General features: G+C 40.9%; 1 protein-coding gene across 3 annotated transcripts in view; it reads right to left on the minus strand.

The window, feature by feature from the left end:
* The window catches only part of NRP1 (neuropilin 1), a 136,024-nt gene that overhangs the window by 109,040 nt on the left and 2,371 nt on the right, over window positions 1-24,613 (minus strand). For all 3 annotated transcript variants that reach the window (XM_081163544.1, XM_081163543.1, XM_081163542.1), the window contains exon 2: window positions 22,858-23,032. In XM_081163544.1, the coding sequence (XP_081019670.1) occupies window positions 22,858-23,032 (175 nt within the window). The remainder of the gene's footprint in view (window positions 1-22,857; window positions 23,033-24,613) is intronic.

Genomic DNA, 24,613 nt, shown 5'->3' on the forward strand with positions numbered 1-24,613 from the left:
ATCAGCTGTCCCACCTCAGATAAACCTATACAACCCATTCCACAATTACCTTTACATAATGATCACTAGCCATATACTCCGAATTTCATCCACCGTATTTATCCCCTAGCCCTCAACACAACAGCAGAACTGCTTTCAGATAGCTGCTCCTACTTATCTTGTTTTCTCATTTTCTTCACTTGGCATTTACTTTGAATAGAATCCTTCGGGTGGCGTTAAAATGCAGGGGAAAGAAGGGTTTTTTTTTTTTAAAAAAACCCAAAACATTTACACAGGCAAGGGCAAAACCTACATATGACACCTTTTACAACTGCTCTGAGAAGCACCCCTCCTCCCTGCAAAAAGAAAAAAAACGATACTAGAGGGTGCGCCAAAGTTGATCGCTTAGCAAAATAAATAAATAAAACTCTTAACACACACAAGCAAATCCACACCAAAGCAAAACCAGACATGTCATTAAAACAAAAGAAACCGCACAGTGGAAAAGAAGTTATGTGCCAGATACTTCCAACCAGGAGCAGGCTTGGGGGGGGGGGAAGTAATGGGTCTACAAGTTCAAACTGCCCAAGATGCCTTTAAAGTGATCCCAGTCCCCTCCTCACATGAGAACACAACCATTACTGTGTTGTTGCTGTTAGGTTCACAGCTCTCTGGGGGAACACTGCTAATGCAGAACGGACTAGTTCTATAAAGACAATAAGCACTGTACTTGAAATTACTTGCAAATGGATGGCATTTGCCGCTCCGTTTTCAGTTAGAACCGAGCCTTTTATACGCTCTTCTCTTAAGCAGTAACATGTCTCCTATGGATAGAATTACCACTTCATTTCTTTTGTTTTGCTTTGTTAGTTTAGATAACTTTTCCCCCTCATCTTTTTTAAATCACTACACATTCCAAATGATTGGTTCCCTATGCATTAACAAAGATAAAAGGTGTTCTTTTTGTTGTTGTTGTCCAGAAGGTGGAGAACAGCTGCAGCTGCAGCCCTTTAAAAATGCCCTACGTTGGCAGAAGGGGGCAACAAGAGACATGCCCCATTGTGGGGTCTGCAGAGAGAATGACTGGTGGGCAACTTTTCCCTCTGCACAAGCAAGGAAGCAACCTTTTGAGAACCAGAAGGAGTGGCTGCTGAATACCCATCCAAGGATGGTGTCTTTTCACCAGCTTGCATTGCTTATGCACCCACCCTGAAGAGGAACAGCCATCTGACCTTACCTGCCCTGCTCTAGACTAGGGATAAAGATCCCAATCAATAGATGAATAAAAAGGCAGCTGTCCTTCAAAATTCATGCTACTCTCAATTTTCTAGTTATTCAGCCAAAAAACATATACGTACTGGGGAAAAGTGTGCACAAAAAGGGATGGAAATGTGCAAATATGCTTTGTATTACGGAAAACCTCTTGCAAAAATGCATATATTAGGATAAATGCACACAAATAGGCATATGAATTTTGATGGAGAGCTTCTTAAAATAAAATACAGTGGTACCTCAGGTTAAGTACTTAATTCGTTCCAGAGGTCCGTTCTTAACCTGAAACTGTTCTTAACCTGAAGCACCACTTTAGCTAATGGGGCCTCCTGCTGTTGCTGCGCTGCCAGAGCACAATTTCTGTTCTCATCCTGAAGCAAAGTTCTTAACCCGAGGTACTATTTCTGGGTTAGTAGAGTCTGTAACCTGAAGCGTATGAAACCTGAGGTACATAAAAGAGTTTGGAACCTGGTACAGATATGGGGTGAACTGAATTTAAGATTGGAAAAAAGGGAAAGAGCAATTGGCAGAGGTGGAAGGGGTGACAGATTATTTCCTGTCTTGATTCTGTGGTGAAGTTTAGATGAGCGTTTATGCCCTTGTGGTGGTCGCTGCTTATTTGCTGATGTGACAAGCCTCTAAACTACCATTTGGCTTCATCAGCAAATGCACTGGGATCTCTCTCTGTGCGTATGGTATAAAGTGCAGCTGCTCATCTCCAACCACAATGCAGTGTTAAGACTTTCACTTTTGCACTTTGTCTCTAGGAAATATTTAAGAGAAGTTAGAAAAGTGCTTTGACTTATAGTATTTGGCAGCCTGTTTTGTAATAGAATAGCTCGCATTGTCTATTATAAATCTATGTACAGACATTCTGGATTTGAGCCCAGATATGAATATACACATTGATAAAAGTTTGTAGGGCTGTGACACAAAATCCCCACGGGTTTTGTGGGAATGTCCAAAAACACTCAGCAACTGGGAGATGTACCTATTGAGAAAAGCCATCTTACGTCTCTCCCTTAATTTTTTTTTTTAATGGAGATGGATTTGAATTGGGAAGGAGAGCTTTTAGCTAAAGAATTGCCTTTGTATAGCTTTTCCAATACAGTACATATTTCACAACTCATGCCTGAGCTTAAAAGTAATAACTTCTTTGCTGTTTCAGTGTCATGAAAGGTGGTGTTTAGTGTTGTAGGTGGATACAGCTGCTCAAATGTGTGTAAAGAAGTGGCAAAACAATGTGAGTAATAGGCAGGGGTGCAATGCATAAATTAGGAAAATCTTCACAACTTGTTCCAGCAATGGAACAAGCTTTCTAGATGATACCGAGCATCACTTGAAGGACTCTGTTAAGGATAGGATATCCTGAGTGATCCTTTTTAGGAAATATATAGGAGAGTTCTGGTTGCAGAGAATGCAAGCTTCCCTAAATTGGACAGTCTGCTACAGGGACAAACCCATGTTTTTGGTGGATGAGAAACTCACTGCATGATGATCCTGGCATCCAACTTAGATTGTAGGTTCTAATAGAAAATATACCAAGGAGGTTGGGCAATTTGCCAGAGAGATGGAAAATCCATTCACAGGATCAGTCCATAGATCTTGTTAACCCTGTGACCAGATATTTCTTTTTCCTAATGGTAGCAGGAAGGCATTTGGCATCTCTGTTTGAATAATTGTTTTTCTTATTTAATGTTAAGAACTCACCATTACTGTGAATATAACCAAGAGCTACCGATGGGACTTTAATGAAACCATAAGCCAATGGCAGACAAAAATCACCTTGAGAATTTGAATTTCAAAACATTTTGTAAGACTTTGCCTGAGTTCAGCTCACTCGTTTGAGTAAGCTCAGAGGAATACGATATTTAAATCTCAAATAAATAGCTTTAGAGGAACTTTTCATGTTCTTTTGAACCATTCCCATAGCTGGCAAATACATTTGGTTTGATATCATACCCCCTGGATCCTGACCTAAATACTACATCCAAGTCAACTAAAGGGGAAAATAGTATTAAAAACTTTTAAAATTCTTTTTGTCTGCCAAATCACAGCCTCCTGCAATCAGGATTGATTACAAACAGCCAATTAAGAAGCATTTGGAACATGATCTGAACGCTAATCCTCTCTCATGTTCTTTCTTATACCTAATTATCAGCCTTAAGATGGCTATTATAGCTTAATTGCTAGATTTACTTCTGGAACTCCTGAAGAAACTGATATATATGTGTGTATGTACAATATACACTCCTGTTTGTAAGTCTTTGTGCATATTATTATATAATACTTACACACAGAGACATAAAAATAGAGAATATTGCAAAGCATATTGTATTTAAAGACTATTAACAACATCAAATAACAGATTAATTCTGTTTATCAACCAGTACCATGCAGACTGATTCCTTGTAATCATCAGCAGGCGTAGACTGCAACAAGTTAACATTTTAAGCAAACAAACCTCTTTTTTTTAACATGTGGAGGGAAAGGTTGTTTAAATTAAATCAACACCAAGACGCACAATCATATGAAAGGAAGGATTCCAATTACTATATATTTCAGTTTGGAAAGAGACCCTGACCTTTTGTTCTGCCTTTTAAAAAGTGTTCTTGACATCCTTGTTCACACCAGGCCTTGTGTGGTCTATATTATAAACATCAACTTAGTCTTGATTGAAAGAATTCTTCTTATACCAATTTAACACCAACCTTTCCTGCAGCTCCATTGATTATAGGCAAATGCACTAATATACCGTATTTTTCGCCCTATAGGACGCACTTTTCCCCCTCCAAAAATGAAGGGGAAATGTGTGTGCGTCCTATGGGGCGAATGCAGGCTTTCGCTGAAGCCTGGAGAGCGAGAGGGGTCCCATGATATTCTTGTAAAGAAGCTGGTAAAATGCGGTCTTGACTCTGCTACCACTCAGTGGATTTGTAACTGGCTGACTGACCGAACCCAAAGGGTGCTCATCAATGGTTCCTCTTCATCCTGGAGAAGAGTGACTAGTGGGGTGCCACAGGGTTCTGTCTTGGGCCCGGTCTTATTTAACATCTTTATCAACGACTTGGATGATGGACTCAAGGGCATCCTGATCAAATTTGCAGATGACACCAAACTGGGAGGGGTGGCTAACACCCCAGAGGACAGGATCACACTTCAAAACGACCTTGACAGATTAGAGAACTGGGCAAAAACAAACAAAATGAATTTTAACAGGGAGAAATGTAAAGTATTGCACTTGGGCAAAAAAAATGAGAGGCACAAATACAAGATGGGGGACACCTGGCTTGAGAGCAGTACATGTGAAAAGGATCTAGGAGTCTTGGTTGACCACAAACTTGACATGAGCCAACAGTGTGACGCGGCAGCTAAAAAAGCCAATGCAATTCTGGGCTGCATCAATAGGAGTATAGCATCTAGATCAAGGGAAGTAATAGTGCCACTGTATTCTGCTCTGGTCAGACCACACCTGGAGTACTGTGTCCAGTTCTGGGCACCACAGTTCAAGAAGGAGACTGACAAACTGGAACGTGTCCAGAGGAGGGCAACCAAAATGGTCAAAGGCCTGGAAACGATGCCTTATGAGGAACAGCTAAGGGAGCTGGGCATGTTTAGCCTGGAGAAGAGGAGGTTAAGGGGTGATATGATAGCCATGTTCAAATATATAAAAGGATGTCACATAGAGGAGGGAGAAAGGTTGTTTTCTGCTGCTCCAGAGAAGCGGACACGGAGCAATGGATCCAAACTACAAGAAAGAAGATTCCACCTAAACATTAGGAAGAACTTCCTGACAGTAAGAGCTGTTCGACAGTGGAATTTGCTGCCAAGGAGTGTGGTGGAGTCTCCTACTTTGGAGGTCTTTAAGCAGAGGCTTGACAACCATATGTCAGGAGTGCTCTGATGGTGTTTCCTGCTTGGCAGGGGGTTGGACTCGATGGCCCTTGTGGTCTCTTCCAACTCTATGATTCTATGATTCTATGATTCTATGACCCCTCTTGCTCTCCAGGCTTCAGGAAGCTCTGCGCAACCCTCGGGAGACCGGCTCTGAGGGTTGCGCAGAGCTGCCTGCAGTCCCGGGATCAGCGCAGCTCTGCGGGGCCATCGGGAGCCGGGCGCAAAGTCCCGCCCTGCTCCGGATGGCCGCGCAGAGCTGCCTGCAGTCCCGGGATCAGCGCACTTCTCCCCATAGCCAGCCCCACAAGCTCGGGGGACAGTGGGGAGGCAGAGCGCGCCTTCCCGCTGTTCCCCGACCTGGTTCTTCCAGCCCCGCACCTGGGGGGAAAATAATTTCCCCCCCTTTATTTCCCCCCCAAAAAACTAGGTGCGTCCTATGGGCTGGAGCCTCCTATGGGGCGCAAAATACGGTAAGCAACATACTTGTGAAAAAGAAGCAACAGTTACAAACAGTGCAGATCCCTCTTACGGCCAGCACAGTTGTGTTTAGGCTCTGCTGAAATCAATCAGATGATGTGAGTATGCCAGTTTAAGTGGTCGGGGAATTATTAAATGCACTACTACCGCCATATTAAAATGTTCCTTGGCTCATTCATCTAAAACAAACGAAAGAAAATACCTGCTCAAGTAGGAGGCATTCAGGGACAGTAGTTGGCTGTAATTTTTTTCCTTGCAAAAGTTCAGTGTAGACAAGGCTACTCAGCAAAAAGCCACTTAAATAGTTTGACAATGGAGGCTTTTCACAGCGGCGAAAAGCTTGGATGAGCAACAAAAGAGTGCTTATTAAAGGCAGTAATCAGGAGCACAATATAATTCCCAACATCTTTCAACTCTCTTTTACACTCAGAGCCATATGAAAATTACCCTGAACTATCTTTAGAACCTCTTGTCTTTAGAAGGCAAGCAGACAAGTATTTGCCCTATAAAACAAGGGCAAATACTTCTATAGTCTTTTTAATGATCCACTAGAGTCTCCTGTTATCTGAATACCTTATGGGCTATTAATCTTTCACCGTAGTATTTCAAGGTAAGAGGAAGAAATAAGCCCTTAAATAGATGTTAAATGTTGGGTAAGTGAAGATGTTCATGTGCAGAGAAGCAAGATTGTGGCAGCAAGCCCTGCTCCCCATCCCTTATTCATGTGAAGGTTTCATGAGGTATTATTGTACAAGACAACTCAGTGTGGACACTTGCTAAAGTATGAGACCAGGCATAGAAAGCCTGTGGTCCTTCACATGTTGCTGACCTGCAGCTCCTACCCTCCCTGACCACAGGCCATGCTGAATGGGTTTGATGGTAGTTGTTGTGCAAAACTTCTAAAGGGCACCAGGTACAATAGGTCTAAGTCTTAAATTACCAAAGTTCTAGGCAGTACTTTATCTCTCAAATGAGAGGTGTCCGTTTGCCTAAAAAACATACTTTTAAGCCTGGAAGCTCTTCTTTGTTCTAACTATTGCAAAGCAGCTGAAAAGACCCTGGTTCCAACCGGATGTATTTCAAGGATCAATGAGGACATAAAGTAGGGTCTAGGTTGAAGGTCTTACGAAGGTGGTATTTTGTCTGCTTATTCATCTGAATTTGTTACTTGCTCTTCACTGAAAGGTACCAGGGTGGGATGCATACATTCAATAAGACATATTAAACAACATGAAAGCATCATTTAAAACCATAATTAAAATAAAAAGATTGCAACAATGAAGAAGTAGTGTCCAAACTTTTTTCAAAGAGGGCCAGATCTGATGAAGTGAAGGGTCGTGAGGGCCAACCAAAAGGCCAACCAAAGTTTTAGGGTTGAAGTTGTTGAGAGTTTCTTAGGATTTTACCCCAGGAAATAAACTGCCACAGGGGCCGGATTAAACTGACTGGCGGGCCGAATTGTCCCCCCCCCCAAAACGGACTTTGGACATGCATGGAGGGGAAACAACCTGATGTAAATAATGCACCTGCTCCCGAAAGCCTGGGCAAAAAAAGGTGTGTCTTGACTAACCAATGAAAAGAGTTAATGACAGATGCAGCTCCAAGGGGAGGACGTTTCATAACCAATGGGCCATCGCAGAGAAGGCTTTTGCATGTGCCATTAACCCTTGGCAGCACCAAGAGCAGGATCTCTACAGCTTAACATTTGGGCAGGTCTATACAGATGGAGGGTATTTGAGGCTAAATCCTCTGGAACTTTGTACTTCCAGAACATAGAAGATGTAATCTGCTTTCAGTCACCGAATGGGACAGCAGGCTCTGCACTTTCAAAAGGGAATACAATTTGTCGGGGACCATGAATTTTTGAAAGACAATCATAACAGCAGCAAAACAAAATAAATCCAAGCATATTCATATAGTCATGATAATAATGTTTTAGCTGAGATTCCTGCATTGCAGGGGGTTAGACCAGATGGCCATCTACAATTCTATTACGATAATCCTATTTAGAATGAGATTCACACGAAATATGACTTTATGGAGTTGTATTCCATTCCACAACAGCATCAAAGCATAGCAGCTTTGAAACTGCCTTCAACAGCAGATGGTGGGACTCTTAAAAAACAAAAAACTTTAAAGTACTAAACAACAGCAACATACCATATATATTATTGTGGACAAGTAAAAAAGATGTTACATGAACTCTGTTACTATCAACAGCCCAACTTTAATCTCATCAAATCATGAAATCAGGTTTGTTTGACAGGACCCGTTTTTTAATTTTTAAAAAGTAAGGTTGACTGGCATTAATTACATTTTGTGTATGACTTATAAATTAGAGTAGTGGTAAGTAAATGGTAAGGACAGGGCAGCTAGGCTGCACAAAGCAGATTGCCTGATGAGTTGGGCCTATTCCAGCAATGTGCTGTATATAGTTAAACAGCCCCAATTTAATTTGTAAAATGAGAGGTGGTGGAACTCAAGCATATCTGATATTTATGCTCTCTGCCCTAGCAGTCTTGTCAGGGCCACGGGGAACAAGGTTCTTACAGGGTTATTCCTTAGAGGGTCTTAGAAGGCTCAAGTCTGCTGTTGTGAATGGGGCAGCTGTCTGCGGCAAGAAGAGGTTCCAATAAAATTCTCCAAACTCTGGCTTGGATACAAGCTTCAGGGAACTAAACAGATCCCTGATAAAGAGGGCAAGACAGAGAATAATTTCTCTGTCTCAGGTTGTTGTTTTTTTAAAAAAATGAGCCAGGGAAGAATTCACAGTTCCTATTTGCAAAAGTTTCTATAAACCCAACATTAAGAAATAATATATATCATGGCAGCGAACAGCATAAAAATCAATAAAGAAACTGCATACATAAAATAAGTACAAAATACATCACAGATCAGATTAATATATCTACATTGCTGGATCACCTCTCAGGGTAAGCCGAGTTTAAAGTAGGTGCCTAAATGTCAATATTGGAATAACATTCCAAAAGGAAAGTGATGCCGGACTTCCGGGGGCGGCGCGAAACTGTAATGGCGGTCCTCTTCGAGCTCTGAAGAGGGGCTCCGCGGAAAAGGGTCGTTCGCTGCGGCATAGCGACGACCCATCAAGATAAACCACGGGTAGAGTGAGCCCGTGGCCGTGGGACTCGGCGGGCACCAGAAGCTGCTCCGAAAACACAGAAGGGACCCCGTAAGGAGACCCGGAGTGAAGGAGGGGTAGCGGTGCTGTGAGTTCATCGCTCTTTCCGCGGAAGTGAAGCCGCGCGGCTGTTACAGATGAGCGCTGATCCTTCTTCCTAAAATCAACACCAAACTGCAAGTAACATACCCGTGAGTAAAGGGGACTAAAATTTGGCAAAGAATTTCGTAAATTTGGCTGAAAGCGGGAGACGAGAAAAGGGAAGTCCGTCTTCCGACATTGCTGACAAGATCAAAGCAAAGCTTTAAAAAGCGGAAGCGCTTGAAACGGGACTTTGGGAAGCTTTAACTTTTTCGTGCTATTAAACCTGCTCTTTTTCCTGTTGAACTGAAGGTGGAAAGGGACTTTGATTATAAGAACGAGTAACGGGGGTTCTCCTCCTACCTTCCTCTCCCTTTGGGGTGATTTTTAAAGAACCAGATCGTCGGGCTGCCGGAGAGAGAGACTGTGCTAAACTGCGGAAACAGTTGCAAATTTTGTAAAAACTTTGTTGGAGCATAACTGATACATTTGAGCAGGAAAGTTTGGATGTGATATTGTTGCAAGCACCCCTTGTGAAACTTTGTTGAACTTTAAAAGGTGCTCTGGGGAATTTTGAATCTTTGAAGGGACTGTGGGATATTGAACTTACTGAGTTGAAAAAATTTGGAACTTTAATGGCGGACTACTTCCTTCTTTGTCTTTGAAACTTGGTGGCACTCCCCCTACAGGGCTTTCGGATTATAAAATCCTGGGAACTGACTTTTGTTTTGAATTCCACTTTACCGGTTGTTTATAATTGAATTTGTCTTTCTCATGGAACAATAGACAATTTGACCTTGAACACTGACAGATGTGTAATGAGTGGTGCAGGGAGAACAAGAGCATCTAAAGCTAAGGAATCTAAAGAGGCCAAGGAGAAAGAAAAGGAAAGAAAACCAGCACAACTTGTACAAACAACACTGACCCAAGGACGCCGATCGTCGGTTCCAGCTGTACTGGTGACCCAAAGGGAACAAGGGGAAACAACTGAGAAGTCCACTGAGGAAGATATGGCAGCAGGTGGGTCAGATACACTATTTAAACAAATATTGGAGCAATTATCAAGTTTAAACCAGAAGGTGGACGACCAGTCTTTGAAGATAGATAAAGCAACTTCCTCGATTCAAAAATTGACTGATCAAGTTTCCCAGCACACGCAAGCCATAGAGAATTTGCAAGGAGCAACAGCGGAAAATCGGGAATTGGCTGGAGAAGCAATCCAGAAAGTGGGAGCTCTACAAAAAGAAGTGGAAGAAATAAAAGGAGAAGTCAAGCCCCTGCACAAACAGGTGGGTGAACAACAAGTTTATCTGTCAATGGTGGAACTGAAAAATCGCGAGAGTAACATCAAATTGAGAGGCATCCCGGAACTAGAGCAAGGAGATTTGATTGGATACTTAACACAGGAATTTTCGAAGTTCTGGGGTTTAAAGGAAGACACAGATTTTAAGATTGTCTCGGCATATAGACTGGGAAGAGTGGTAAAGAAAGATAGATCCAGAGACTGTCTGATAATTTTAAGATCAAAGGAAGAGAGGGATAAGATCCTAGGTCTCCATTTCAAAAAAGCAATTGAAATACAAGATAAAAGGGTGGAAATCTATAGAGATATCCCGAGACAGCTGTTGGATCTTAGAGCCACCTATTCAGAACTAGCAAAATTGCTGAGATACAACGCAATTCCCTACAGGTGGGAGTTTCCACAAGGATTATCTTTCACCTACAAAGAAAGGAAGGTTAAAATTAGAACACCTGAAGATAACCAAAAGTTCCTTCACGACCACGGAGAAGATCTCCAAAAAGGAGTGGATTGGCTTCCAGCTGTACCAGCACCAACATTGCCTGAAAGCGGGCCAACGCCTGCACCCTCGGGATCTGAGCAAAAGGAAGGCACCCCATCTTAAGAACGTCTAAAATAGAACAGGATGTCTCTGCAGCTACTTAGCTGGAACATAAATGGCGGGAATTCTCCGGAAAAAAGAAGGAGGATATTCCATATTTTGAAAAAAGAACAATTGGATGTAATATGCCTTCAAGAAACACATGTGACTAGGCTCCACAGGAAAGTATTAATTAATAAAAGACTTGGCCAAGAATTTATCTCATCAGATAAAGTCAAAAAAAGAGGTGTTGTAATTTATGCAAAGGAGAACCTGTCACCAAAATTCTTATTTAAAGATGATCATGGAAGAATTCTCGCAATTGAAATCCAAACACAAGGGGAAAAGATTTTGATATTAGGAGTTTATGCGCCAAATGATGGAAAATCAGAATTTTATAAGAAGCTGCATGAGACAATGATGGACTATCTGGACTATTCTAATATTATCGTGATGGGAGATATGAATGGGGTGGTGTCTACAAATATGGACAAATCCCAAAATCAAAATTTAACAACAGACGGCAGACTCCCTAAAACCTTTTTTGAAATGACAGACAATATGGACTTGATTGACATTTGGAGGACAAGGAACCCCTTGGGTAAAGAAGGAACCTTCTTTTCTGAGGCCCACTTGTCATGGACACGAATCGACCAAATTTGGATATCTAGAGGACTGGCCCCGAAAACGAGAAAAGTGGAAATCTGCCCAAAAACCTGCTCCGACCATAATGCCTTAAAAATGGAATTGAGACTTTTCCCAACTGGATCCTTCAGATGGAGAATGAATGACACCTTGCTAAGAGATCAAGAGATCGTTAAGAAGGCCCAAAAAACGCTAAAGGACTACTTTGAAATAAATTTGAATACTACGGTGGAGAAAAGAATAATCTGGGATGCAAGCAAAGCTGTAATGAGAGGGTTTCTGATACAACAGAATACAATAAAGAGAAAATTTTGGAATGGAAAAAAGGAAAAAATTCTAGAGAAAATAAGTGAAGGAGAGAAAAAGCTGAGAACTAATCCGAAGTCAAAAGAGGTGCTAAGAGAGATCAAATTCCATCAAGCACAATATTCGAAATTGATTAATCAAGAGATTGAGTGGAAAATCAAACAAATGAAGCAGAGATCGTTTGAATCAGCAAATAAATGTGGAAAGTTGTTAGCTTGGCAATTGAAAAAAAGACAAAAGCTAAACACGGTTACAAACTTGGAGATTCAAGGAAAAATAGTTCAGAAACCAGAAGAAATAAGAAAGTGCTTCCACAGATATTTCAAAGAACTTTATGCACAGGGGCCTCAGAAAGAATCGGAAATAGACCAATTCTTGAGGACAAATGGACTATCCAAAATAAGTCAAGATAAAAGATCAATGCTCAACAGTAAAATAACTCAACAGGAAATTGAAGGTGCCATCCAAAATATGCAACTTGGCAAATCTCCAGGCCCAGATGGTCTCACCTCCAAATATTATAAGACTCTGAAGGATTGTTTGACACAACCGTTGTTGGAGGTTTGTAACCAGATTATGGAGGGGAGAAGGGCACCGGAAACGTGGAAAGAAGCATTCATCACATTGATTCCCAAGCCAGAGAAGGAAAAGACTCAGCTTAAGAACTACCGTCCCATCTCACTCCTGAATGTGGATTACAAATTATTTGCAGACATTTTAGCAAGTAGACTTAAAAACGTATTAAATGAAGTAATTCACAAGGACCAAGCAGGCTTTCTCCCTGGTAGACACATGTCTGATAATACCAGGAATATTATTGACATATTGGAGCTGTTGCGAATTAGAAACACAAGGGCTGCTTTAATCTTTATTGATGCGGAGAAAGCATTTGACAACATTTCTTGGATGTTTATGAAGAAAAACTTGAAGGGGATGGGAGTGGGACGGGGGTTTGAAAATGGACTAGAAGCAATTTATTCAGAGCAAAAAGCCAAGTTGATAGTGAACAATGTGGTGTCGGATGAACTTCTAATTGAAAAAGGGACACGACAGGGGTGCCCTTTATCCCCTCTGCTATTTATTTCTGTTCTGGAGGTATTGCTGAATATGATTAGGGAGGACCAGCTGGTGCAAGGTATAGAGGTCGGAGCGAAACAATACAAACTGAAAGCCTTTGCAGATGACCTAGTCTTGACAGTACAGGAGCCAGTATCTAGCACAAAAAGAGTTTTGGAACTTATTTTGGAGTTTGGTCGGGTGGCGGGATTTAAGTTAAACAAACAAAAAACTAAGGTTTTGGTTAAAAATCTGACACCTACAGAGATAGAGGGGTATCAGAAAGAGACAGAGCTAAGTGTGGTTAAAAAAGTGAAATACCTGGGGGTATACTTGTCCACTAAAAATTTAAACCTTTTTAAAGATAACTATGAAAAATGTTGGTTGGAAATTAAAAAAGACTTGGATATTTGGTCAAGATTGAAACTTACCTTGTCAGGCCGAATCGCAGCTATAAAGATGTGTGTTTTGCCTAAAATGCTATTCTTATTTCAGACCCTTCAGGTCGTGGACAGAATGGAATGCTTTGGAAAATGGCAGAAGGATATTTCTAAGTTTGTCTGGCAGGGCAAAAAGCCCCGAATAAAATTTAAAATACTAACCGACTCAAAAGAAAGAGGGGGGTTTGCCCTGCCGGACCTAAGGTTGTACTATGAAGCTGCAGCCTTCTGCTGGTTGAAGGATTGGTTCCTGTTGGAAAACACCGATGTCCTAGATCTGGAAGGGTTTGATAATGTGTATGGTTGGCATGCATACTTGTGGTATGACAAGGCGAAGGTTCATAAATTGTTCAAAAACCATATTGTCAGAAAATCAATTTTTGCCGTCTGGATGAAGTACAAGGACTTATTAGAAAGCAAGACCCCGAGGTGGTTATCACCTGTGGAAGCCAAGATTTCTAAAAAAAAGCCCAATATGGAGGCCTATTGGCCAAAATATTGGGAACTGATTGAAAGAGTTGGAGATAACTGGAAGCTCCAAAGCCAGGACAAATTAAAAGGTAAGGTGCGAGATTGGTTACATTATGCTCAAATTCAAGAGGTATTCAAAATGGACAAAAAAGTGGGTTTCCAGTTGGAGAAATTGAAACTGGAGACGGAGTTACTAGAACCAAAGACTAAGGTACTTTCGAGGATGTATGACTTGCTGCTTAAATGGAACACACAGGATGAGACAGTTAAATCTGCTATGATAAAATGGGCACAGGATGTAGGACACAACATTATGTCTGAGGACTGGGAAAGGTTATGGAACACCGGTATGAAATTCACGGCATGTAGTGCCTTGAAAGAGAACATTATGAAAATGGTATACCGGTGGTACATGACCCCAGTCAAGTTGGCTAAAATATACCATCTTTCTGATAATAAGTGTTGGAAATGTAAGGAGGCAGAAGGGACATTCTTTCACCTCTGGTGGACCTGCCCGAAAGTAAAGGCCTTTTGGGAAATGATACATAATGAGCTGAAAAAGGTATTCAGATATACCTTTTCTAAGAAACCAGAGGCCTTTCTTCTGGGCATGGTGGACCGGAAGGTGCCAAAGAAGGATAGAACCTTGTTTATGTATGCAACCACTGCAGCTAGGATTCTTATCGCAAAGTTCTGGAAGACACCAGATTTACCCACACTGGAGGACTGGCAGACGCAGCTGATGGACTACATGGAGTTGGCAGAAATGACTGGCAGAATTCGAGATCTGAGCGAAGAAACAATGGAGGAGGACTGGAAAAAATTTAAGGACTATTTGCAAAAACATTATAAGTTGTTTGAATGTTAAGATTGCGCACGATTAAGATACGTTATGCTTCTGCAATTTATTTTAAGTAAATGATAAAGTAAGTATTGATGGAAAAAAAAATGAGACAAATTAGAAACAAAATATTATGTTTATTAAGAGTGTTAAAACTAAATTACAAATTTTTGAAATTGGTAACATAATAAATACAAAGGTATAATAAGTTGGGAAATAAGATAATAAATTGCTGAATTGGTTAGAATGATGAATGCAATGCTGAGAGGATGTGAGGAGGTCCAAAAAGATGTCGAAAAAATTTTATAATGATTTTTTCTTTTTTCTCTGTTTTTCTTTATATATATAGAAAATGTTTCTTGTATATTGCTGTTTAAACAAATGTGTTCACCTATGGAAAGAAACGCAATAAAAAAATTTTATAAAAAAACAAAAAAAAAAACAAAAGGAAAGTGATGCCACACCAAAGGTCTTAGTGAACATAAGGGGAACTTTGGGAACAACACTACTAAGAGTGTCCTGGCTCACCTATACCTGTCACCATATGCCGAACTCTACATGGATCCTCTTAACCCTTATTCTTCAATAGCAGTTTGGCAAGGGATCTGGCCTTTAATTGGCGCATACGCCGTACCCTCCAAGTGTTCCTATTTTCCTGGAATTATGAAAGCCATCCTGGCTTCTGATTTGATCCGGGAATGTCTGCATTTCCGCACCAGCACCACTGCCACTGAGCTTGGATGAGCCAGCACTTGTCCTGAGCGATGGCAGTGGCTGAAGCGGCAGCTGTGAGGGGACATCCTATTGCCTCTCCAGGGCCACTGCTGCTGGCCTCTTCCCTTTGGAAGCTCAAAGAGCAGGTGAGAAGGAGGAGAGGTTCCTGCTGCCACCAAGGCCCAACCTTGCGTGACACACTGGTTCTGAGGTGCAGGCAGAGGGCGGCGCTGCCCTGGGTAGGAAGAAAGGGGGCGTGGAGATGAGTGCAAGAAGTCTTGATTTATTTATTTATTTTATTTTTAAAAAGCTTTGTGTATCCATGTCTAATCTTCCAACTTTCTAAAATTGACTTATTGATGTATGTTTTTTCTTTTTGTAAATCTACAAAAGTATAAAATAAAACCGGGATTAAGGGTTTTTCTTAGATGGCGTAGACTACAGGCATAGGCAAACTCCGGCCCTCCAGATGTTTGGGACTACAATTCCCATCATCCCTGACCACTGGTCCTGTTAGCTAGGGGTGATGGGAATTGTAGTCCCAGACATCTGGAGGGCCGGAGTTTGCCTATGCCTGGTGTAGAGCTTGTGTGCTACTGATGTAGTGGTGGTAGAAATGCTCGGGGGTGGGGGGCAAAAAATGGGGGGGGGGGTTGAGGAGGTTCAGTTGGTGGAGGGGGGGATGCGAAATGTCCCTATCTTCATCTGAATCATGTTGGAGGGTTTAACAAGATAGTGAAATTACTAATGTACAACACAACTTTCTGCTTTCAAAAACCTATACCAGGACCAGAGCCAATTCCTTACTTGATGGGATTCAGACTTTTATGGATACTGGTTTACAACAGAATTATGTTATCCATATTTCTGCAGGATGGTAAATACGCTGAGTGGATTTCCTGTTAATAGTTAGAACTGTAGCATCTGTTTTTGATTTTTAATCCATCTACTTCTATGTAAACAAACATATTTTGTAATAGCTTTCTCCCCTACTAAAGAACTGTAATTGATAACAATCCTTGTACAGCTCTAATCTCAGCCATGTAACTAATCCCTGTTAAAACCAATTTGAAGAACAATTAACTATCAAGCCCTTCTTTCTACACTTTCAATGTTTCCAAATCCAAGTGAATTTTCTGTTTGAAATGATCTGACAACAGAACATGCACACTCAGTAATTGTCAAACAAGGATGATATTGCTCTCTGCATATCTAAATTATGGCCACTGAAACTAGAGTAATGAAAACTTCGGTGACATTATGCCTTTGCAACTCCTGTAAAAAAAAAATGCTGTTAACTCTGGAAATAAGAGTCAATAATTTGTTAGGAAGGATACCGCTATTTGGCTTTCTCCATTCACCCCGTCCACCTTTCCAAAACGTTGTCTTCTGAAACTTCACATTCATTTTCTTAATGTTTTTAACCTAGTGTCTGTGAAATTTTTATTGCTCCCTAGCTGATGACATCTGATCTGAATGTAACCACACACCTCTTTGCTCAGCGGCATTTGTCACAAACCATTATAAATTATCATGCTGATAGTTTGCATTGCTGGGAAACCGGAAAAGTTCCATAAATTCAAAGCACTGTGAATCAGTGGCATTCTTGTTTATTATCCAGATATAAAGTTTTACAAGATTCAGGATAACTACATGTACGCAGCAGGACATTAGCACAAACAAATGGTAGAGTATGTAGTGTTTCACCCTGAAAGCATTTTAAACTGTCAACAAATGTGGGAGGGAAGGGAGGTAATAAGCTCATGTTTTATCTTTTCCTCCATTCATTTTTAACTATATTCTGTTCACCAACATAGACTATTAATAATAAATATGTTTGCAATTACATACAGTAATCACTAGGCACATCACATTCATCTGCTGCAAAAAGATCCCAAATTTTGGACTCGTTCCACTTAAAAGCAGACATGTAATTCCAGCTATTGTTCAAAGCGGTACAGAATTACATTATCATTTTTTTTAAAAAACCTTGATTATAATATGTTACACTTAGGATTTTTAGGCTTTGAGTATGTTGTTCCACACACTCTATTGATTACAGAGTATTTCTTGGGTTATTCTGTCCTCGTTTTTAATAGTATGCTTAATTAATTACGATTATAGCTTTGTTCCTACAAATGATGAAAGATGACCCCCTTGCTCAAAGAAACTTTCACCACGAGAATTATATGATGCATAATATCATGAGGTCATTGAACTCATCCTCCCTGTGGAATATATTCAATAGTTAAGGAAAGAAATGGATTTCTCATAGTAACATTTATTAATCCTCAAATGTAACTACATCTAAAACAGTAAATAAGACGCTCGTGATCATATGTGACATAGTAATTATAAAATATTGGGGCAATTTTTATTCACCACCTTCATGCCCTTTGTTTTTAGGTTGGAATAGTTCTGGTGGTCTAATGGTTCATTCCTGTACATGCCTATTCAGAAATAAGTGTTGTGGAGTTGAATGGAACTCACTCCCAGGTAAGTGAGAATTGATGTGTAACCTAGGAGGACGTAAGACCTTTGTCTTAAGTAAGGACTTAAGACTTTGTCTTAACTAAAGCCTCTTTTCCTAGCAAAAACTTTTCCACTCAAAACTTGTATTGCTTTCCTCCATAAATCTTTACATGGAACTCCATGCTGTGAGATGAACCTCAGACCAATGTTTGCCTCAAAATGCTTATGCAGGAGAACAGAAAGACATCCGTAAGGGAGAAAGCCCTTAATTATGCTTATTTATTTATTAACAGATTGTCATCAATGCCTCATGCCTCTGCAAGCAGGATCAAAACCCTGCTTTCGGCTGAACCAATTGTTTACCTGCCCCACATATAACATCAGGTGCAGGGCAGGGGTCATAGTTTGCCCAAAATGGCCTCACAACCCAACTGGGGAGACCTGGTAGACCTAATGAGGCCTCCAAACCAGAGGTTCTCCCTGTGAATTTGTATACATTTTGCCAGTAGCCATATGAGAGAGATGTAGTAGTGCCTTCCTGGAGGCAGCACTGCAATTGTAGGAACAGTGATGCCCCCCCCCATATTTTTTATTTTTTTGCAAAGGTAATCTGTAGATCTACTCTTGCAATCTCATCAGAAGCAGTGTGTATCCATATCAACTGCCACCACTAAGGGCTTTCATACAGTGTCCTTATAACTCTTCAGTAGAGGTAAAACATGAATGGCAGAGGCAATTGAATCCCAGCAATACATTAATTTCCTCCAATACATTTGTATTTCTGTCAGATTTCCTCTCTCAGAAGTATTAACTTGTTACCTCTTTCTCCCTGCAGATAAATATTCATTTACAGCAATGCATTTTAAAAAACCTAAAACAGTGATTGAATGGACTGAACTATTACACACTTGCAGCTGTGACAATAAACTGAAAATCTAGAGTTAGGAAATAAAAGTTTGCTTAACACTAAAAATCCCATGACAGACTGATTGGTACATTAATCTATTGCCTTACCCAAGATTTGGTGAAAGGAATATGAATTTCTCAAGAGAGTAAGGGACTTTGAGACCTAATACAGTTTCAAAAGTTTCCTATAAAGAAATAACTTTTCCTGAAAAATATGGTCCTAAAGGGTTTGACACAAATCTCCTCACTCAGAGTTAATGGTCATAGTGTGGAAGTCAAAGATCTGAATTTAAAAGAGAGCACAAATAACACAGGAGGCATTTAAGTCATTCAACAAAAGGTCAATTTAAACTGTTCTGTCTAGCTAGACTCTGCCCATAAAATTACCCCCATCCTTGCCTGACAACGAAACTGCCCAATTAGAGAGGGAAAGATACATTAATTAGACGGGTTTCAGAGACTTGGATTGAAAGGCACAAATACTCTGCTGAGAGGAAGAAACACACTCTGCCCAGAGGCATAATTCACCTATGACAAGTTATAGAGGTTTTAGGTATATCAGCTCTACACAGACTGACCTAATGGTTGCAATATAATACACCACCCCCACTGCATTTATTATTATCATGCTATATTAGTGTGTAAGTTATCTTTGAACAAGCATTTTGCAAGCACTAAAGGATAAAAATATCTCCCATTTTCTTCTCTGAACTTCAGAAGAGAATAATATTCAGATGCAAACACCTCTAAGAGTCTGTTCATACAATCAGTTCCATCGTATCTTCACAAAGACAACATCTAAAAAAAAATATTATGTGAATTTCAGAATGGGTGGCAGGATTTTGGGTTCAGAATATGAACCCCTCCAATTGGGAAAACTGACACATAATGATGAGGTCTGCCTCATCATGAGGTTTACTGCCCCACCACCCAGCCCTCCCTTTCATTTCCTCCCGACTCAGAATTGAAGAAAACTTTTCTTGTGAAGGTATAGGGAGACAAGCGTAGGGAGCATCTGCTAGAGACAATGAAACCTTGTAGGTGTCTCCTTAACTGACCTGGACTTTCCCAAACATGCTTAGCAGCAACACTTCTTAGTAGAGTGGATGGGACTTGGCAGTTTTCTGTGCCTCCCAATTAAATGAACAGGGGTGAGAGGCATAGCAAACATACTACACACCCTACTATGTTAACAAGATCTGCTCTGTCTCCAACAAGCCCATCTTGGTATCAGTTCTTTCTACAACACAAGGACACATTTTGATCGAGAGCTAGGAACTGGCAGGGACAGCTAGAGCGATCCTCTTCATGCTTCTTTCTTCCAAGGCCTTGGATTGTTTGCTCATCATTTGTAGGAACTCACTCTTCATTTATTTCTGTTTCTAATCCACCCTACCTAGCAATGGTTAAACTGGTTTCTAGAGCTAGTCATCCAAACCCGTTTCTAAAAGATCAACAAGCTACTGCTCCAATATGAAGGAGTCGTCGTTGCATGTAGAGGATGGTGACACTTTTTTGGCACCGTTTGTTAATGTGTCCTTGGTTTTAACATCTCTGTGGCATGTAATTAGTTCTCTCTGCTTATATGAAAATAAAAATGAACCGAAAGCAATGATGAACTGTAATAATATTATTAAATAGTTACAATGATCCTGTTCTAATTTTTTTCCCCATCTCAAAACACAAACTTGAAGAAATTGCTATAGCTTTTTCTCTAAGAGAAAGGGCAACTCTTTAGGCACCCTCACATTCATATTTGATGCAAGAGGTTCTCTGTGGGGTTGTAGCAATCATGAAAGAAAATAGGGTAAGAGTGAAGCCTTGAAATAAGCATGGTCCAAGCAGTTTCTCAAAGACGGGGTTTCTGGAATTCTTCCAGAAGGAATCTCATAGCCACTTGGGGATTACCTGTGGCATCCAGAGTTGTTCATCCAAGCTCTAAAAGAGGGCAGGGCAATATCTTGCCTTCCAAATGCTGGAATCCAACACCCTTCAGCCCCAGTCAGCATGGCCAATGGGTAGGGATGATGGGAGTTGTAGTCCAACAATATCTGGAGAGCTACAAGTCCCCTGTTACTTCTATAAGACTGTGAATAGAGAATAGCCTTTCCCCCCGCCGTGAGTAAGCCAGTGTGGCTATGTAGCAAGTTTATACAAGCTCATATTCTGACACAAAGTCACGGGAAGGCCTCATAAAAGTCATTACTTTTCATTCCCATCTGTAAACTGGGACTATAATCTGAATATGTCACAGAGTTGGTTTAAACATTACAAAGGTTCGGCTGAAGGATTCACAGCTTGAGATGGTTCAGTCCTCCTCACATGAGGAGCTTCAAAATACTTCCACTGAAAGTTGTGTTCTATATTAGAACTTATTACCTCAGAGAGCTCTACTTATAGGCCCAGGTGCAGGGAACCCACTGCTGGCAGGACCCAAAGCATGGAAAGATACAATAAACACACAGGACAAACATATTGGGTTCAAACAGGCCACAACTTTATTGGTAACAAATGCAAGTAGACTTTGGCATGGGCATTGGGTATGTACCCTGAATCATCCATCCCAACTGCTGATTGATCATTTTGCAAGGTTGATCCTAGGTTAAGAATCCCCCTATAATGTACATCAAATAGGGACGATCCCTCCAGGACAGTCATTGGGTGTGTGGATGTGGGCCATATATGGGCCATCACACACTGTCTGGGCATCCAGACTGCATCTCCCCCTGGACCCCTTTAACGGGGTACCCTCAATTTCCTGAAGTAGGGGTGAGGTGGGCTCTCAACTCCCGTGCCCCCCTAGACTAAGGATCCAACCCAACAAGTTGTGACACCAGACGGGCCCAATTTATCTGCAGGCAAATTCTTCCCTGGCCCCAAATACGACAACCGAATATTTCCATAGCAAGGTCTTATGCAGGACCTGAACTTGCCCGCTCACCTTCAGGCAGGACCATATGCTACATAGGGTGAGAGGGTGGAGAATCCAGCTCCGACTGAGCTGACTGATGAGCCTGGGCGAGGCTTCTTTATACATCCAGTGAGCAGAGCTGAGTAAAGACTAGGGACTGAAGTCTTCATTCAGCTCCACCACACAAAACACATGCCCTTGCTTGCCTGTGATAGGTCCGTTAAAATGCAGGCCCCCAGCAACCTGTGCAAACCGAGGAGGGAGTGTTGTCCCACAATGATCGTGCAAGGCCATAAGATCGTCCCCAGCTCAGATGGCGTTCATGCCAGGCCGCAGTAACCACTCACCATCAGGAAACAGTAAGCGGTCCATCTCATGCCTTTCTCTCAAACAATATATTTTGACCCAAGGCGTGAACTTAATGTGTAACCACTTTTATGCTCATGAAAACGGAGTTCTGTGAAAAACCTGCACCGTTATAATCAGAATTAATCACGGTAAAGCCCTTTATCGGGGATAGGGGTCTTGCTGGACTACAGTTCCCATCATGCCTGATTATCAACCACACTAATGGGTTGGAGTGGGTTGAAGTGTCTTAGCAACATCTGGAGGACCACAGGTTCCTCATTTCTGTTCTACACAATACCTAGCAGTCTAACTTCCGTACGTTTTCTTCACACTGCCTCACCAACTCAAAATGAAAAACAACTTCTGTTAATATTAGTTAAGAAAACTGATGATTTCCCCTCCATGCCACACACATGCTATCCCCAATTATGGCACTAGCACAGCAAAACAAAGCATGTATAGTTGTCGGGCTCTTAAAATACATTATAATGCCCCATGAATGTACAGCCTCTCCCATCAAACAATACTGACTGAACTGCAACTTGCAAAATTCTAAATAACCACACGTCTTTTGCCTTAAGCATCAATGCGTTTCTAAGCAACTTCAGAACATTTAAAGCAGTGGCACAATCATGAATGCAGAGGCGAATGCTTATTTCTCCCCTACTGTTCCTGCATAGGCGTTCCACAACCTCCAAGTCACTGAGCGGCTTAGGGAAAAGTTTCAGAGGAAATAACTGCTAATGGATCCATGTTTCCAACAAAAACGACACAGCAGGATTACAAGATTATATCTAAAACAATCTTATATAGTGCCTGACATGCAGTAAGCACTTGCTTTAATATCTTTACCACAAACATATGATCTGGTATGGATTCAAACCTCAGAGGGATTCATTTTATGCGCAGAGTTTTGCACTCATCAGCTGTTTCATCTCCCTTCCCCACCCCCAACAAGAAACTGTGGAGCTTTTTGTCCAGTAGATGGTGCTATGGCTCCCTTCACAGACCATCTCACTTACTTGCACTCTCTGTCCTCCAAATCAAAGTGAGGGTTGAAGTTGATCATAATTCTCTGGTATGGTTGAGGAGCTTGAATCAGCCACTCGCATTTTTGGCTTGGATGATAAGTGTTTGGATAGCCAGGAGAGGTGAGATACCCAGGCTCCACGATTCTTATATTTTCACCACATTTATCTGCGATTAAGAAAACACATTTCATGTTCAGGTCAATCAAACAAAACATCTATATTTCCTGCAATAGTTCAAGCCCTGGTTGAAGAACATTTTTTTCTGGTTTATGATTTAAAGAAAGCTGCTTTCTGCAGTTATTAGCTCTGGTTTTGTATCACCACCCCTGCAAAAGACAGAACAGGGGAGGGGTGTGTGTGTGTGTGTGTGTGTGTGTGTTTTAAAAACTTCTTCATCCAGACAGAGGTCTTTGTGATTATAACAGCTTTTACACCTAATAATTAATAAGTAATGAATGGTTAATTCTTAATTATTATTGGAAACTATAGTGTCATTAAGTAATAGGTTTTAATTGAGCGTGATTCAGAGAGCAATGTTATCTGATTCTTTTACTTAGCATTCTGACAATAAGCCTGCTCTATGTCATTTGACAACAGAACTTGTCTTCCAAGACCCCTTCCTGTTTACAACAACCCCCTTTTGGTTTTATCAGATCCTAAATCTAAGCAATTGGAAGCTATCTGTGATCTTCAAGTCCAGACTACCAAAGAACAAAGTACAATTTGTTGAAGCAGCAATGATTCAGTTGACTCCTTTAAGGAAGTCCCCCCCACCCACTGCTTGGAGACCAGATAAGAACAGTGTAACAGAAAGCAAGGAAAAACAAAATGAAGTTTATTTCTAATTACAAAACTGTTAAGTTCCCCAGCCCTCTAAGTGCAAATAGCCATATCATGAGCAAAATCTGGTTGCTCATCTCCAAAGCCATGCTTAGGGTTCTTTACAAATAAATACTGAAAGATGAAACAGAGGCAATGTAATCTAACCTCCAAGGCCACTTGTTCCATTGTTCTGTGCAGGTTTGCACTGGCACTTTGAAACTTTACTGAAATATTTTCTACTAACATCAGATAATCAGACAAGCATTAACAAACGACACACTGGCAGCCCATTTTCACAGTAATGACATATGAAACTTCTGTATCTAATAAAATTCTTGTGAACTGGAAATAGCATTCCTTGTACTCGACACGAAGTTACAAATGTGCAGAATTTTATTATAGATAACCAGATCAAATGGAAATGAAAGATAAAGTGCACATCAAAAATGCATAAACTACAGCCGTTATAAGAAACATTTGCTATAAATTAGAAGGGAATGAGATGCATGCTGTGGGTTTTTGTTGTTGTTGAGCGAATTGCTATTTCAGAGTTGGTTATGAGCTACTATTTATTTCTGCCTTGACAGTTTGTATCGCGTGTCTCATTTCCGAGAACAAAAGATGTTGCAACAATGAGTTCAAAATCCACAGCCAATGATATTTATCTGGAAGCCTCCTGCATGTGGTTTCAGAGACAATCTTGCATGATTTGCCGCGTGCAAGCTGACTTGGAAAATGATCCCGCCTCATTAAGTCCACTCTAGTTCTATGCAAACAACATGGCAGAATCTGGCATCTGTTAAACGAGTGAAATAAACCAGCGCTGCTGCAAGTCACTTGACAAGAGTCACTCTAGGAGACATTTAGGTGGGCTCACTACCAACAGCACTTTAATCGGTAACTCCTGGGAAAGTGATAGTATAAT

This window comes from Podarcis bocagei (assembly GCF_964188305.1).
Source record: "Podarcis bocagei genome assembly, chromosome: 12".
Taxonomy (NCBI): Eukaryota; Metazoa; Chordata; class Lepidosauria; order Squamata; family Lacertidae; genus Podarcis; species Podarcis bocagei.